The following is an 18,514-nucleotide window of genomic DNA, read 5'->3' as shown; positions in this document are numbered from 1 at the left end:
GACCTCTACTATTGGGCCCAAATGGAGTTGTTACAAGGACCTATGTTATTGGACAATTTGTAAATTTAATACAATGATTGCCCAAGTAAATATACTTTTGTAGGATTCTGTAAGAATTTGGGTCTAAAAATTTATATATGGAATCGAATTTTGGACTTTACTATGGGGTTTATGTCATTAAATCAAAAGATTTGTATTCAAGCTATTTTTCACCGAGCCCACATAAAAAAGAAATGGAAAGAGAGAACCCAAAAAATAGTTTATGTTTTCAAGAGGCACGTGTCATGGCTTTTGAGTATTACATACCATTAGAGATGTAAATGAGTCGAGCCAATTTTATTATTTTAGTGTGACAATTAATGTTATTGTGCTGCAGGTCAGATGAACAAATAAGTTTCTTTCGATCAATGTCGAGCTCGTATGCAGTGACTTGGACGCTCCTGGTCAATTTTTTGACTCGAAAGACTTCTAAAACCAAGCTTAAAGTGGCCGCCGCGCATCAATTGAAAAAATAAAATATATAAAAAACAACAATATATATATATATATATATATATATATATATATATATATATATATATAAAAAAAAAGAAACGCTCGACAATCCTAAAAAACCCTAATAGTAATTCTGTAATTATTTATTTTTAATATTTTTTCCCTACTAATTTCTAACTATAATTTTTAACAATTATCAAAATTAAAACTAACCCGAATCCTACCTTATTTGTACTTATGTAATTATTTATTTTTAATATTTTTTTCTCTATTAATTTTTTAACTATAATTTTCAACAATTATTAATCTCCTATTTTTCATCAATATATCTCAAAAATTTAAGAGATAAAGCTAGAAATTCGATTTGTTAAATCTTAGTCTATTTATTTGGATTATAAATCTTAATATGTAAGATTTAAAAAAACTAATGTTATATAAACTATGAATAATACTGCATTATTAAATTTTAGTATATTAGTGTACTATATTTTCTTATTATGTATTAAATTGTTTGTTTTTTACTATTTAGATAATATCCCGTGCATCGCACAGTAAAAAATGCTAGTTTATATAATTTAAGGAAAAGGGAATACTTTTACTTTACAATAGTGTATTGAAAAAGTGAAAAGGAATAGAAAAACAATACTATGTTTTATAAGTTTTATCAATACTTTATTACGTGTTATCTAATAATCAATTTAATTTTTATTTATTTTATATTTTATATTTTTGTGTGCATGTCACTGTATTGCAGGCTACTTTAAAGCACAATAGCGATGTTGATATATACGTTAGCCCTACAATGGAAAGTAAGGAGGGTAAAAGAGGGAACATTTGCCCATTTTATATATTCAACTACCAATTATAAAGAAACAACTTTACAACCAATGGAAATTAAATAATAAATACCAAGTGGTGTACTTACATTACATGTGCTCCCCCAATCATTTGTATTCAAATGCCAATCATAAGCTTTCTTTATTTTTATTTTTATTTATTTTTAAGAGTAATCCTTTTGGATCTCAGGTCTAGAAGTCGTTTGACCTATATTGTACCAATTTTATAATTACAATAGTTATTTAATAAAGAATATAGTGACAATAAATTTGAAATATATTGGTAACAAAATATTTTTATGGGCAAGTAATTATTTGAAGATTTATAATATGTTACGACTTTGTTTGGTTGCCAAAATATAATTAGTTAACCAAAATAAGATTATGCAAGCAATTGTATACCTAAAATAGCTAGATGATAAAATTGATAAGAACTCGTTTTTTCTGCAAGTGTTTGCGAATCTAAAAATTAATTGGATTTACTACATATTGAATAAGTTCTAATTAATTAATTCACTGCGACTAACATTACCAAGTAACAAGACTTGAGATACTGTAGTATGTAGTCGGAAATAGCTATGTGTGAATATTTTTGTGTAGGGATGGCTATCGAACGTAACATATAGAACTTATTGGTTTAACTGTGTGTGAATATTTTCGATTTGGATTTAACATAATTCGAATATTCCATTCCATTTCTACCCCTAATTTTGTGTAATATATATGCATATTGGCACCACAAAAATAGTATATAAAGGATGGGATTCAAAATACTATAGTTAAAGGTTCGTCCTTAATACACGTTGATAGTCTAAAAAATCACAAATGATATTGATTCGATCATAAAGTGTAAAGATCATAGTGTCAACATGTCCCAGTCAACCCTTCACACAATTAATTTTATTCGTTTCAATTTAGTTGTGGGAATACTTTTTAGGGTAAATTACGAAACCCTGAACTTAGGCTAAATAACAAAAAATACCCTACTTATCCATATAACCAAAATTCCCATCTGATTAACTGTTGATCGAGTTTTTTTAACAGAAAATATGGACAATCTATTATACATTCTGTTAAATATGTAAGAAATAAAAGAAAATATCTGAAATTGAGTAAAAAGTCTATTCCCTGTAATGACAAAAAAAATGTGTGAAAAGTCACATCGTAAGGGGTTGGTGTAAGACGGAAACAAACCTCAGGGGGTTTTTGGTAATTACGAATAGGTGGAGGCGGTTTTTGTAATTTAATATCTAAGTGTAGGGGTTTTTTCATAATTCACCCTACTTCTTATAACATGAAATTAAAGTGAAATTTCTATTATTGAGATTAAAAAAGCCACATTTTTCATTAAAATTATTCTAGAAAATACTTATAAAAACTAATAATGTTAAATTATGAATTTTAATATCCCAAAGCTAGAGATGGATTTCTTAAATAAGAAGATGACCACGGTGGTTTATGCTTCTTGAACCACCGCCACGGCTGACAAACCGCCACGAGAATGACTCGTGCCACCATGTGAATTCAATGAAGAGATAGATATATATATATATGGCGGTGCCCCTTATCATCGGACTCTGCTCTCCAGCTCATACATGCCAGGTGTATATATATATATAATAATAATAAAATAAATTCTCCTACCATTTTAATATTATTTCACTTTTATATATTTATTATTATTAATAATATCGATGTGGATAACAAAGGGAAAGAGACGCCTTTAATCATGTCGAATATGCTGAGAGTGACCGTACACCCAATCCATATTTTTTTTCCCCTCTATTGCATCTCAAATCATTTGCTTCACTGCTCAAAAGTAACGGAAAAAAAAATATGCAATGAAATTGAAAACGACTCAATATTATCAAGTGTTGGTCCGAATATGTATGTATATATAATTTTTTATTTTTAATTTGAATTAATTAATCATGCAAATTTCAAGTGTTCATATCCTTTTGAATTACGAGAAATTCATTTAGTGTTTTGTTATCACATAATGCATGACTAACAGTGTAGTTATTGCATTACATTGTATGTTACACCGAGTATCGAAAGACTTGAATGCTCCATCATAGGTAATAATAATAATAATAAATAATAAATGAATTTTCAATTCTTACAATTGTTATAAACCTTAACACCAAAAAAACACACACAAAATAATAATAATCATATAAAAGAAGGAAAATAAAGAGGGAGGCAGCTAGCTGGAAAGTATGGAGAATATTATATATATAAAATATAGAGAGATATGATATGAAGAATCAAAGATCGATCCTATATAATAATAATAATGTGATACTTATCCAAAAAAGGAAATATGTTAAGAAAAGAAGAAAAAAATAAAAGAAAAAAGACCCATAAAAAGACATTAGTGTAATAACCAGCAGCAGAACTGAAACTGGAAGAACAGACTCTCTCCCATTTCCCAAATATTTTTATTACATTAAGACAAAACTAATGTACCAAAGTAGGAAACTTGTCCCCATTCATATTTACCTAGGAGAGGCATATATATATATATATATATATATATATATATATATATATATATATATATATATATATATATATATATATATATATATTGGATAGAAATGTTTATCGAGTGTATTAAAAATCCAATATAATATGTCTATTTTTTTTTAGAAACAATAAGCATATTTAGCCTTGAAAAAACATTTTCTTTAGTATAATAAGAAAGCAACTATTTGTATCAAAACGCAAAATCCCTCTCGCCCTCGGAACTTTTGTGCAGTGGTTCGACATGTTTGATGGAAGGATTAAAAGGAAAGCAACTACTTAATTGTGCAATAAGTTGAATTAGTTGTTGTATTCAACTTTGACAAATATTTCGAAAAAAAAAAAAACAATAAGCTAAGTAAATTTATTTTTTTAGATTTTTTAAGGGTAAATAATCTTAAATAACTGTAGATAAATAAATAATTGGAGCCCTATCCCGCGCCGCGCTCGCCTTGGTTACGAGAACGAATTTTTTATCCGGTGCGCATATATTATGGGAGTTCATTTATGGGGTTCGATAAAATATTTGGAAGGGGTTACATATATGTATATATTGTTGCACTTGAGATAATGAAATAACATTAAAATTGTATAAAATAAAATGCAATCGTTAGACTCTATTTGCAAAAATATTTAATTAAATTTACGATTTAAATACACTCGATATAAATAATTATGTGTAGCGTCTCACTCCAAATAAGATGTAGGGATCTGTTATATTTTCCCCGTGACCGAAGAGCCCTGCCAAATTCCTAATTCCCACAAATAAAGAAAAAAAAGAAAAAGAAAAAAGAAATGAAGGGCAAAGTCCAGCTGTCGTTTAGTTGCCGACGTGGATGCCCAGACAAACGACACGTTCGCCAACTCAACCTCACACAAAATCTAAACACAACAGTCATGACATATAATTGATTTGATGATTATGCTATTTAATTAATCCCCATATATTAATATATATAATTAGCTCACTAATAGTCATGTCAAAGTAAAGCTAAAACCAACATATATATTATATAGAATAAATTGCAAATACTACCCCTGTGTTATCTCGAAATAGCAAAAACCCCCCTGTGATAAATAAACTAGCAAAAACCCCCCTGTGAAATTTAGTCAAAGGCAGAATCCCCCCCAGCTGATTTTTTAGACTTGAAATGACAAAATTGTCCCTCAAAATGTATTTATATATATACATATTATATGTATATTTATTCTTTTTAATTTATTTGTTTAGAAATTAAAAAAAATAGTAAACAACTAAATTGATTATTTTTTAAATAAAATAATTAAAATATTTATAAAATATAAGAATTTATTAATTACAAGACTCCAGGGGTATTTGTGTCTTTTTATATCAAGTCAACCCTCAAATAGTTCCATAGGGGGGTTTTTGCTATTTAAATAATTTCACAGGGGGGTTTTTGCTAGTTTATTTATCACAGGGGGGTTTTTGCTATTTCGAGATTACACAGGGGTAGTTTTTGCAGTTTACTCATATTATATATAATCTGCCGTGTCATTTGAGTTTTGACATTGACACACTCTCTCTCTCCTCGCTCTCTTTGTGTGTGTGTGTGAGAGAGAGAAAAGTCCATTCATCAATCATTACTAGTATATATATAAATGCCTCTGAACCGTATATAATTGTCACTCAGAAAGCAATTGCAGAAAAAAAGGAAGAAGAAAAGCTAGTGTAGAAAAGATTCACCATCACTATATTATATATATAAACATAATTCTCCCCCATCGCCAAATGCTTCAATCCAGAAATTAACCGATTTTCGCTCTTAATTTATTTTATTTATTTTGATTTTTCGGAATATATCCTGGATTTCACTGTTTTCTGACCGTTATATATATTGCCGCCTATATATACATATATAAAAAAAATATAAAATTGAAGATGCGAAACATGGCGAGTTCAGCCTCGCAGAAAGGAATCGCCGCCATTGTCGGCGTGGGCCCCAAGCTCGGCCGCTCAATCGCCCGGAAATTCGCCCACGAAGGCTACACCGTCGCCATCCTCGCTCGAGACCTAGGTCTGTTCATTTACACACACTGATACACACACACTGATACACACACTGATACACACACACACACAAAATAAACAAGCAGGTAGGCTGTCGATATTCGCGGATGAGATAGCGAGAGAAGAGAAGGCGCAGGTATTCGCGATCCGGATCGACTGCTCGGAATCCAGGAGCATCAAGGAGGCGTTCGAGGGTGTTCTCTCTCTAGGTTTCGTGGAAGTTTTAGTCTACAACGCGTACCACCCGATATCGTGGAACCCCACCTGCTTCGCCGACATACGCCTCGACCGCTTCGAGAAATCCCTCGCCGTTTCCTCCGTCGGCGCCTTCCACTGCGCCCAACAGGTCTCTCTCTCTCTCTCTCTCTCTCTCTCTCTCTCTCTCCATAAACCGTGTTTCAATTTTTTAATAATATTAAAAAAATACATGTTAAGGTGCTGCCGGGGATGGTGGATAGAAGGAAAGGGACTATTCTCTTCACGGGGTGTTCGGCTTCGCTTAACGGCATTGCCGGTTACTCCGATTTATGTAAGTACTAATCCTTATATAATAAACACTAATCATGCTTACCAACGTTAATTATTGGTTTTGGATTTGGATTTAATTAAATAAAGGTTGTGGCAAGTTTGCAACGAGAGCCTTATCACAATGCCTTGCTAGAGAGTTCCAACCCATGGGAGTCCACGTTGCTCACGTCATCATTGACGGCGTTATCGGTGCACCTAGGTTTCTCTCTCTCTCTCTCTCTCTCTCTATTTCTCTCTCTCTCTCTCTCTCTCTCATTTTTAACTACTTTCATTTTTAGATTTTAGTTAGGTGGTGTTTGCCCAAACCAAACATATTATTATTATTATTGATATCTAACTTCAAAGTTGTAAGTGCATTTTGAGACAATTCATCAAGTTTTTCTCACCCTAATTGACTTTTTATTTTCTTCCAAAAACTTTTGCATATTCAAAACTTTGAAAGATTCTTGATGTATGAGAGATCCTGTGAGAATCTCGTTACTCTTTTCTCCTAACCAATTGAAATTTCTCAAAATAATACAAAAATAAAATCAAAATAAAACAATCTAGTATCTATATATGATGTTTCTTACTTTTGTAGATGTGTAGCAAAGATATCCACATCTAGTTTTCTTGTGGATAAGATCCACCAAAAAGATTTTTTTGGGGGGTGTAAAGTTAAATCCACCCCCAAACGGGATTTAGATTTTTATTTTATTTTTTTATTTTTTTTTGTATTTCTCATACCAAGGTAGATCAAGTACTGTCAATTCATTGTCATTGATTCCTCTTGACTCATATATAGTGTCTGAATTCCACACCAAAAAAAAAATATAGAAAGAAAACAAATGATGAATTGCCACAATCGGACTTTATGCTGTCGAATAAAGTCCCAAAATTATCCTATTTTTATTTTTTATTTTATTTATTTATTTAATTTATTATATGTTAGAATCTTACAAGCTTTTCTAGTATGTAATAATTATTATTTTTAAATGGGCAGGAGCACAGTGTCATCGACCCCACAGCAAATTAGGTGGACCTCATCTTCATCTTCTTCAGTAGGGGAACATGGAGGAGGAGGAGGAGGTGGGGATGGTGTAATGGACCCTGATGTGCTGGCGCAAACTTATTGGCAGTTGCATGTTCAGGACAGGTCCACGTGGACCCAAGAGATCGATCTTCGTCCAGGTGGGCCCAGGCTCGTCTGAGTTCCGATTAGATCATCAAAACATATTCCCATTCATGAACCTATCTACTTCATTTGGCTGTACGTTATAAATTAACAAAATTGTCATCTCATAATATGATCCATGAGCAACTAAATTAAGCATCATGTGACATAATTTATATATATATATATAGCATATAATATGTAATCCAAATTTGCTCCCACGTCACTCGACTCCTCGAGTCAGTTTGGATTAGTTTGAACACTTACATTATATAAGCAAATATTCATATGTAGACTTTGCGTGAAGTTTGTTTCGACAAATGTATTTGAATCGAATATCGAGTAATTTAATTTGATGATCAGTGCTCGTGGCATGTGGGGAGAGGCCCCTCTTGTGTAATTAACTTGTTTCCTAATATGGGTAGTATGTATGAATGATGTGACGAAGTATTTCATGATAGGGTGAGAAAGTGACGTGGGGCCCAGAAACGGGGCATGCTTGGGTGGGTGGACTGAGTATGTATTCGTGTTGCAATTTGGTTCACTCAATCTTCGATTCACTTGATACCATATCAAAGTATTCACACACACACACACACACACATGGACCACTACCTCAATATTTGTCGACTGGTTTTGGCCTAATCAATTATTGGTTGCAACACTTGTATTGTTTCTAACTTTGGATCAATGCCAAAGTAATGATTCAAAAGTAAAAGTACGAATTTTTTTGTGGTTTGTAAACTGTTGCACGAGAGCGTAGTTTATCGAGTGACAATAGCCGGTAAGGTTTGACCTCAAAGGGGTGATATGTAATTACACAGGAGGCTTTAGTTATTGAGTTATGAGATAACTTTTGGACTTGTATGTGTATATATATATGATGAACTATTTTCAATTTTCATATGATGAATTGTACTGAGAAAAGGAAAGAAAAAAAGGAAGAGGGGGGATGTATAACAAATTGTACTGGGAAATGTTGTATGATTAAGAGCCGTCATTTCTGTTGGGGTGGGGGGTAGGGGCCCCTCTAAAGATGATTATGCTACGGTGAATCTGAGAGCAACATTACAAAGAGGGGGGGCTGCCGAATATATAATCCATGTGCAAATTGCAATCACTCACTCACAATCTCGAATTTATGATTATGTGGGTTTCTTCTTGTCGTAGATTAATTGGCACAGTTTTGTGTCTTTTTTATGACACTTGTGCTTTTAATTACCATTATTGATGTACATAACCAACTCTTCTTTTTCATGTTAACCTCTCCTAAAAACGGTACTCGTAAAAATTGTTCACTACTCAGTTAAAAATATGTTACTTTTTCGACCCAACGGACTACACATCTTTAATGTTCAAAATGAATCATAATCGATTTTTAACAAGTAAAAGAACCTATTGTGGAATTACCGATTAATGTTTTCACCTGGTTCCTGGACATTCTACTAGTTTTCAACTATTCAGACCATAATGTATCAGTTTACTAGAACTTGTATACAGTAAAATACAAGTTCTAGTAAAATACATTTTTTCAGGGAATAAAAAAGAGAGTAGAATTTTCAATAACTGCCCAAATTCAGTACCTTTGTAGATGTGTAGATCAGGGATTGCATCAGAGATTTAAACCGTATAATCACTCATCTCCATCTACGAGTGTCATTAGCTGAGGAATAAAATGTTCGGTCATTGTTCATTTGCCTAGGGGATCCCGTTGGTCTGTAAAACTCATTAGAATGTGAATAACGAGGGTCAATGAAACTGCCCTGAATAAATTCATTCCGCTCTGAAATAGGGTTCGGTCCATACCTTGGCAGATGATTGGAGTGAGGTAATCTATGAGGAGGAAATTGATGCAGTCCACTTGGGAAAAAATCGGGGCGGAAATGGTAAATATTTTGGGAAGGGTAATTATTATATTCCAAATAAGGGGGTTCTCTTACTTGGACAGGTTGAATAAAGTTCGGATGTCTCCAGTTAGGTGCAGATGGACCTCCGTTTTGTTTTGAACTAAACTTTTCAGAAGTAGCGGAACTTTGACCAGGACTGTGGGTCTTGTTTTTGGCTGCCTTTCCGTGTTTGTTTAGACAATTCTTCTTCGAGTGAGTCGTCTCTCTTGTTCGAGATGGACCTGAGTGATGCAAATTCTTACAACGTTTGGCACCTATCACCACCAACAATAACTCTACGTAAACTAGTCATATTTGAGGTGATGTATATAAGAGACAAAAAAGCAAGATACATATGGTTACTCCCTTTGGACAAGAAGGTAAGATGTGTATGTATACCTTTGTATGCAGAGGATTTATCTTTATTCGAGACAGCTTTTTTCTTTCTCGTATCTCTTACAGTTCTTGCTGCAGCTCCTCGTTTATGCTTTTCAGAAAGTACTTCCAGTCTTTCTTCCTCATTTTTCCAACGCTGATACAACAGAAGGATTTAAAATATATATATGTATATATATATTGAGTAGTATATTGAACTATATTGGTTGGATTTTCTAGAAGTCGAAGATGAATTAACCTGTCTAAAAGTTTTCATTCTATAGAGGTTGCGGCCCTTCACTAGTAAAGGGAAAAGTGGATCAAGCATCTTCGTCCCTCTGCTCCACAGCACTTCAACCTGGTTTAATAACCACAAAAAAAAAAAAAAAAGGATAGCGAAAAGGATCAAATAGTAGTTCCTCAACCATATTAATTAACCTTCTAGGCTTTAATTGTTTTTTCAACAAGTACCATCTACTATTAAAAAAGTCTTTTACCGTGAAAGTATGTTGTTGTTTGGCAGCACCATAACTTTCTTTGATAACCCTCCCAGCAACAGTCCTCCACCGAAGACTTCTGCTTCTCGGAATCTTGTCAGAACTGTTCCAACTAATGTAATGTTATCAATCAAGAAGAAACTAAATCAAATCAAACCAAACCGTAAAACAACTACAAACTAGGTGAGATTTGGTACTTCTGATGTACTTTCTGCTTGAACAAGACGACATCTCCCATGCACACATCACCTGAGAAGAAAAATACCAAGGAACTGAAAAACCTAATAAATTCAAACTAAAGTTTCCAGATAAATCAAAATGTATGGACTGAAAAGGCAGACCAGTGCAGTTAATTATGAATGATGATCTGGGATAGAATGCTTCACCGCTTCCATCTTTCACCCTGCGGTGAGAAAATTCACGTCTCTCAATGCAATACATTATACCGTTAATACGACACTTTTAAAGCCACCGTGGCCTAAAACAAACTATAGGCACTCTTATGAGGAATTCAACTCCAAAAATGGCTAAGTATGAATTAACACTTTGTCCACAGCAATCGATAAGAAGACTACTCAAACGAACACCTTATGCAGTTAAGAACCTATCCGCACAATACGTTTGGCCAAAACTCATCGATACAACCCAAAACTGACCTCCAATGCTCCTTAATTCTTCCAATGCACTCTCCTTTAGATCCTGTCAGTCTCAAGCCATGTCTTCGAAGATATGCTTTACATTCCACCAACTTTAGTTCTTGGAGATCACTCCCCCCTGCATCACCCACACAAAACAAGCCAATAAACCGAAATGCACATACTCTTACATCCGGCGAATTCAATTTTTTTAACAGAAAATACTGTTTTATACAACAATTAAATGAGTTTTTCACTATTATCATGGTTAATTAGAAAGATGCAGAGACCTCGAACGAGATGAGTGACTTTATTGCACATGGAATCTACGTCAGCACAATCTTCATCTTCATCTTCATCGTCGTCCTTTGCATCTTCGTCTGCTGAATAATCCCACTCACTCCCATCACTATCATCATCTCTGAAGAAGAAGGGGGGAAAAATCAAATCGGTCCGGCATACGAAATTGCGCATATCTGTGTGGGAAAAACTATCGAGAGGCGTAAAATACCGAGAAGTGGAAGAAGAACTGAACTCCTCGTCGGCGTCGTCATCGCTCACCGGCGGAGATGATTCCGATTCCGATGAGATTTCGATGTAACTGCGTTTCCTGGATGTCTCACCAGCCATTCAAATTACCAAGCGAGGCGATCACTTGTTTCAGTGTAATAATTGTCCCGAAATAAATCAAAGGAATTGAATTCTGCCATGGGTGGCGCCGTGGACCGGTTTTTGAATTCTGCGTCATAATTTCTTTTCATTAATTAATTCGGTATTCTTAATTAAACCAAATGAAATTGATATTGTTTTTAAAATTTTGGATTATATCTTATTATATATATTTTTTGAAGAACATATTCTATTATTTGATCTAAAATATATTTTTATTTTTTATTTTTAAATCTTAAAAAGAAAAAAAAAATGTTTGAACAATAGTGCAGTATATTCAGTATTTATGAATTTAAACTTTCCACAATGACAGATGGGGAAGGAGAATAAAAAGATCAACAGCTAGAAGATAGATACAATATATATATAGATATATATGTGTGTGTGTGTGTGTGTGTGTGTGTGTGTGTGTTAGAGGATCAAATAAGAATGTTCATTAACCAGCTCATCTGTATGCTCTTACAGCTGCAATAAAACACAACACTAATTAACTACTACAGAGCCTCTTATTACAGCCCTTTCGTTACCACCATGCTAAATAAAAATAAAAATAAAAATAATAAAAAATCGAATGACTTCTTCAGCTTCATCAATATCAAGCAAAAGCCTTCTAATAGCCCTCCTCCCTATTCATCTCACAATGGATGCAAATTGTACTGCAACTACTTAGGGCTAATCAATCAGCCCGACTAATCTCGTTTTGTCTCCTCTCTTATCCGCCTTTTTTCCTATTCTTGCATGGAGAAGATTATCAGGCATGTAGGGGTACAACGGTAATTGTGTCTGAAAGTCGAATTCTCACAAGTGTCAATGTACTTTAGCAAGAGACCTGCTCGAAACACCGTGCAGTAATTTGACAAATCCGAGGAAACTGAGTTTTCCGTCTGTGTGTCTTATCCAATCATGAAGTACAGCATGTACAGGAACAGATGGCCCCAGTCCAAGTTCCTGAAAAAAAGATTTAAAAAAAATTATATATATGTTTTAAAAAACAGAAAACCGAGACTGGCTAATTTTTTGGAAATAAATAAATAAAATTGTTATTACCGAAGCTAATTCCTCAATCATGATGGTTCTGTTTCCATCTTTCTCGAAGAGTTCATAGGCACAACGAGCATGTTGCTCCCATCTGTCGAGGGCTTCTAACTGATAAACGCTTAATGTGGCACCACAGAATTCCTCAAAATCCATTCGTCTGTACTGAAGTGCGTTAAGCTGTCATGATAAAAAAAAAAAAACACGATAAATTCAGAATTATAATTAAAAAAAGAAAATTATCACAGCAAAGTGGAGACAATGGGTTATATAAGGAGCGTACTGAAGCAAGAAAATCGTAAATGCGTGACTCGTTCATGGCATCGGTTGCATTCTTCTTTAAGGCCTGGCAAAATGAAAAGAAAAGGCTGAGACCACTTTAATTAGTTACTAATTACTAATAGACTCTGAAAAATCGAAAAATATCACCGACCGCTTTGATATTGTCTAAATTTATAGTGCCGTTTTTGTTTGGCTCCAAATGAGCAAATTGCTCCTTCAAATAGAAAAGTTCGTCAACTGTCAGCGTCTTCGATAATGCCTGCATTTAATCCAGCCAAATAAATTTAAAAAAATAAAACAAAAATAATGTATGACGGAGGAAAGTAAACATGATTGCATTACACACCCGTAAAGCAGCTTTTCTGAGGGGAGACGACCTCATATAAGCCTTCATAAGTTTAAATATGAGTATATCCAACGGCACTTTCACTTCACTAGTATTTCTGATCCATGGATGACCTAAAACACCAAAAAAAAAAAACACACTTTTTTGATTCATGAATTTCTGAACCTTATTAAATCAAACTTTTTTTTTTGTTTAATTTATTTAGCGAAAAAGAATTAAAAAAGGATTCTCACAAATGGCTTGAGCAGCAGTCATTCTTTTCCTAGGGTCCTTATTCAAAAGACGTTTGACAAAGTCTTTTGCCTCGGAAGACATGGTGGGCCAGGGTTGTTCGTCATACGTCGGTTCGGCTTTCACAACGGCACGGAATATTCCAGATTCCGTTCGGGCCCAAAAAGGGCGGCTCCCACATAAAAGGATATATGCTATTACACCAACACTCCAAACATCTGCCTCTGTACTATATGCTCTATGTAATACTTCTGGTGCTACGTAATATGCACTTCCAACAATGTCGTTGAGCCTTTCATCTGCAGCAAAACAACTTTACACTATGAGGGCTCTCTTTTTTGTTTTAATCCATGATTAATTACATTATCGTGCGTTATTTGATGTTTGGTTAATCTTGTACGATTGTGTAAATTTATCTTGGTTAATCCTATCTTGACAAACAGACGAGGGTTGGGATGGATAAATAGGGACGAACCTGGTTTCACAAAATCTGATAAACCGAAATCAATGGCCTTCAATGGTGAAGTGTCTTCCTTGGTTGTGAACAAGAAATTCTGATAAAGTAAAACACGCTGTAGTTAAAACAAGCTACAAAGAATAGCTTCAAATCCAACATAACAAAATATGCAAGATTCTTGAAATATTAAACTGTCCTTGCAATAACGCCACATGTCGAATTAATAAGCATTTACCCTACAAAATCCTACCTCGGGTTTAAGATCGCGGTGCACAACTCCTTGGAGATGGCAGAATGAAACAACATTCAGTATTTGTATCATCACAATTTTCGCATCATCTTCGGCATATTTCCCACCTCTGTAAGACAAAATTGATTTATTTTATTTTGCTGAAATATATAAAACTAAAACTAAAGAACCAACTAAAACTTTGTTTTCCTAGCTGAAGAACAATTTCCCTTGAAAATCAAAGAAGTACCTCGAGAGTATTTTATCTAAAAGCTCGCCTCCTTCACATAACCTGGATATATCAAAGTCTACAAGTGAGGAACTGCTTTCAACGAGATGATTCCGAAATATTATTGGTCGATATTAAAAATCAACAGTGGAAGCTTACTCCATCACAACGTAGACATTTTCTTGGTCCTCATACGCATCGTAAAACTGTATTAGATTGCTATGTCCAGTCAAAGCTCTCAATATTTTCACCTCTTTTCTCACGTCTTCAATAGCAATAGCAGTCGTCATCTACAAAAGCAAAAGTCGAAATACAATCAGTGAAAAAAAATTTGGATATTACTGCCCGTCATCTACCGTAAGGTTTTTCCTATTGAAAACTATGATATACTTGTTAATGGGATTCCGTAAGACACGATTCGCAACACTAAATGAATGAATCGAATTTAGGCGGTACAGTCTACATATAAGATACATCGATTATTTCAGTCCTTAGCTAGAATCGAAGGTGCATCAAAATTCATAAGTAACCTATATAGATTGAAATTATTTCAACAAAAATATATACAGAAACAAAAGTAAACCTACAGATCAGATCTCTTTTCAAGTCTGAATCAACAAGTAATCCTATAATCCACAGTACACGATCAAGATCAAGCAGATAATCACTAAACAACACCAAACAACAATTAAAAAAAAAATTAAAAAAAAAAATTGTCAGAACCTTTGCTTTTGGAATAACCTTAACGGCAACTTCCTGCCCTTTGAGCTCCCCTTTCTTGAACTTGGCCCGGCAGGTATATCCAAAATGCCCTCTACCAACCTCCTCCCCCAATTCATACTTGTCGTAAAACTTCTTCGAAAACCCAAAGCTTCTGTCCAACCCCGCCCCATCGGAAACCTCCTTCCCCTCCGGTATCGCCGCCTCGTTCGGCTTCACGGAGCCATGGCGACGCGCCAGCACCGCCTTGATGTGCTTCGCCGGAGACGGCGGAGGAAACGGCCGCTTGAAGAATCTCCTGGGCGTACCGGACCCCGGAGCCGGAGATCTCGCCGGAGACTTCTTCGAGAAGAGGTAATGAGCCGGGCTAGGGCTGTAGAACGGGAAAAACGGCGATTTTTTACCTCCTTCGTGATTCCCCTCGCTCCTTTTCTTCTCCTCAAAATTGCCAGAACTTGTTGCGTTGCCGTCGTTGTTATTACCATTCTCCGACGAAACTGTGTTCTCCTTATCCTGAATTCGAACGCCGGCGGGTTTGATTTCATCTGATGAATGAAAATTGGGTTTTGGGGAGGATTTGGGTTTTGAAGTACATATTCCCATTTTCACTTCAAAAATAAAAATTACAACAAACAATGCTAATAATTTTGCCCTCTGATTGATTTTAAATTAGGTTTGTATGCGCAAACCCAAGAAAAAATTCTCAATTATTTGAATACATTATATTTGGGGGTTGAAATTTTGTCTGGAGGAAGGATCTGTTGAAGAAGATGATAAAAGTAGAAGAAGATGGGTGTTTTTGTCAAGAAATAGGAAAAAAGAGGGCGGAAAATGAAATAACATATAGAATTTGGTAATTAATTTTGGTTTAATGAAAAAGTTGTCATATAATTAAAGATCATGAATGTAGGGGCAGTGTGGTCCAGCCTGTACAGTTGGAAATTCCACGTGGCGAGGATATGCTGGATTTGATTGGATTATTAACTGATTTTTTTGTTTTTTATTTTTATTTTTATTTTTTAATTAATAAGAGAAGTCACACGACTAGGGATGAAATTTCTAACTAGGGATGAAATTTCTAACGGCGAATTTCACCCATGCCGATTCGAATATTTTCGATTATGGAATAATATTTTTCTTTCTGAATTTGGAAATTTTGATTTTTTTCGAATTTTTAAGCGGACTGAAATGCATATTAGATTATTTATTTTTATATTATATGTAACAAAAAATATCGATTTTTGAACAAGCTTTTTACATTTCAATTTCCGAAATTTTGATCTTCAATTTTCGTTGGACGGAATTGAAATTAGTTTTTCACTCTCGGAAAATATTGGAAGAAACTGAAATGCTAAACGTCGCATCAATTCTACTAATACTGTTCGGACGTAAGACGTGATTTTAACCATTTTCGAATCTGGTTTTTGCAGAATTTAAAGCACATAACTTGTAGTCCATTTACTTAACTTTCTAATCCAACTTGAATCGGTTAGATAGAGTGTCGGGTGACATATTTATTCATTCATATTTTTCTCGTCCAACATCCAATCTTGTTGATTCATATTGGATTAAAAGAGCTAAATCAAATGATTACAAATTTCGTGTTTTGAGTTTTGCCAAATTTAAACTCGAAAATGGTAAAAAAAAATCAAGTTTGAAGTTAAAACAGTAATCGTAAATTTGAAAACGACATTTATTATCTTGTCATTTCAAACGGAATATTGCCAAAATTGAAAAATAAAACAATTTTCAAACTACATGTAGATGATTGAATTGTTGTGACCTAAGCACTTTTGGGAGGTATTGTAAAATTATTAATTAATCCAAAATAAAATAAAATATGAATATAGTATTATGAAAGACGGTGGAAAGTGGGCAATATAAGACAGGCTTAAAATCTTGAAAATGAGTAAGGTTTTGTCTGATATATTTGGGCCAAAAACAAAAGGGGATGGAAGAATAGACAATTCGACTTGTCTTCATCTTGCCTTGCAGGAATCATTTTATTATTCAAATTTTACTTTTCTATCTTTGCTTTCCTATTGGTTAATTTTTGAATTCTATATAATATAATATTGTTAATAAATTACCTTGATTTGTGTATTTGCTACTAAGCACATTACATGATTACAATGGTTTAATTGACTTTTCAAGACACATGGTGGATAACATACTCATAATAGGGTACTTACAATATTATTACAATTAGAAATGTAAATGAGTTGAGTTGACTCAACAAAATCGAGCTCGAATTTTTCAAGTTCGAGCTCGACAAAACAACCGAACTCACCTCGCTTATACCCCTAATTACAATCTTCACACCACGTGGGCTTATGTGTGATCTATCCTAGGCAAGAACATAGGTTTTGGTTGCAAGTTTACAAATTGTAAGAATTTTTTGTGATCCAAGAAATATTGCAAATGCCAATGGTATTATTATAGGATATAGTATATACTAGAGTGGTTTTATTCGGGATTATAGATGGTACATTCAGAGGAATACGAGTTAATTTTTTCATGTTTGATTTACATAGAGTCACACATATTCGAATGTGTGTCAAATATGTACACATCAATACATACACATGTATGATATGATATAACTTGGTGAAGTTCATCAGGTGTAACATAAAATAAACCAGTTTTATTAATGTAATCTTATATATTTGTAGTGTTATTGATCCATTGATATGCATATTCGATTGTAAAATTTGCCGGAGAATCTAATTATTTGTAACATCATGACGCCAAACGGAAGCACGGTAAAGAATTAATTTCTACGAATTAATTCTATAGAACAAAATAACATTCGGAATCCACCGAAAACTCTGGAATCACCAGAAAATAGAGAAAACTCTAAATATTTTATTAAAATTCGAAATTCTTCTCAAAATAAAGTCCTAAGGTAGCTATTTATACTAAAAATCTGAAAACCCTAATTAAACTAAGATGATACTAAAAATTACCAAAACCGGAAAAAACGAGTTAGAGTCTGATTCTAGTAGATCTCATAAGTTTGGAAACAACCCAATTTACGGAATCTTAATCCGATTTTTTTATGATTTGATATTAATTTTCTAAAATTTACCTAAAATAGCAAAAACGAACTTTTAGGAGTCTAAACGGCGTTGGATTGCTGAAATTTGACGTGATTCATGAGCTTTGCTGATGAGTTTTGTTCCTTGCGCCGTTTCACTTGAGATAGAGTTCGTTTCGTACTCAAATACAATTTGAGTTCGTAGAAAACCCTTATTTTTCCATAATTTCTTTCGATATTTCCACCAATGCCCATAAATAACTCTTCTCCGAATCAAGTAGTTCTTTTGCAATTCGAATCCAATTTGATGTTCCTTATC

General features: G+C 33.9%; 3 protein-coding genes across 11 annotated transcripts; 1 reads left to right on the top strand and 2 right to left on the bottom strand.

The window, feature by feature from the left end:
* Positions 1-5,500: 5,500 nt before the first annotated feature.
* On the top strand, positions 5,501-7,929 carry LOC105972767 (NAD(P)-binding Rossmann-fold superfamily protein). Its single transcript, XM_012997749.2, has 5 exons — positions 5,501-5,893; positions 5,973-6,232; positions 6,322-6,415; positions 6,502-6,613; positions 7,397-7,929. Exons 1-5 carry the CDS (start codon positions 5,758-5,760, stop codon positions 7,602-7,604), a joined length of 810 nt encoding a protein of 269 aa, XP_012853203.2. The 5' UTR covers positions 5,501-5,757; the 3' UTR covers positions 7,605-7,929.
* Positions 7,930-8,942: 1,013 nt separating this feature from the next.
* On the bottom strand, positions 8,943-11,695 carry LOC105972742 (zinc finger CCCH domain-containing protein 62). Of its 9 annotated transcripts, XM_088821615.1 has the most exons (11): positions 11,472-11,695; positions 11,251-11,381; positions 10,982-11,099; positions 10,667-10,728; positions 10,523-10,574; positions 10,326-10,428; positions 10,088-10,186; positions 9,853-9,985; positions 9,508-9,728; positions 9,374-9,427; positions 8,943-9,283 (listed from the first exon to the last, which is right to left on the bottom strand). In XM_088821615.1, exons 1-10 carry the CDS (start codon positions 11,588-11,590, stop codon positions 9,401-9,403), a joined length of 1,065 nt encoding a protein of 354 aa, XP_088677741.1. In that variant the 5' UTR covers positions 11,591-11,695; the 3' UTR covers positions 8,943-9,283; positions 9,374-9,400. The 9 variants fall into 9 exon arrangements, with proteins under 9 accessions (XP_088677741.1, XP_088677738.1, XP_012853177.2 ...); XM_088821612.1 differs by having other exon boundaries at positions 9,374-9,728; XM_088821614.1 differs by having other exon boundaries at positions 9,147-9,283; positions 10,326-10,437; positions 11,251-11,691.
* A 345-nt stretch (positions 11,696-12,040) lies between these two features.
* CRK (CDPK-related kinase) lies at positions 12,041-16,190 on the bottom strand. Its single transcript, XM_012997716.2, has 11 exons — positions 15,162-16,190; positions 14,598-14,728; positions 14,460-14,501; positions 14,231-14,339; positions 13,999-14,077; positions 13,526-13,822; positions 13,293-13,405; positions 13,098-13,205; positions 12,948-13,010; positions 12,677-12,844; positions 12,041-12,577 (listed from the first exon to the last, which is right to left on the bottom strand). The coding sequence occupies exons 1-11, from the start codon at positions 15,759-15,761 to the stop codon at positions 12,437-12,439; spliced, it is 1,851 nt and encodes a 616-aa protein (XP_012853170.1). The 5' UTR covers positions 15,762-16,190; the 3' UTR covers positions 12,041-12,436.
* Between the last annotated feature and the right edge of the window lie 2,324 nt (positions 16,191-18,514).

The sequence above is a fragment of the Erythranthe guttata genome, chromosome 8 (genome assembly GCF_056151865.1).
Source record: "Erythranthe guttata isolate IM_541 chromosome 8, IM_541, whole genome shotgun sequence".
NCBI lineage: Eukaryota > Viridiplantae > Streptophyta > Magnoliopsida > Lamiales > Phrymaceae > Erythranthe > Erythranthe guttata.
Note: the sequence above shows the minus strand (reverse complement) of the source record. Positions and strands in the feature narration are given on the sequence as shown.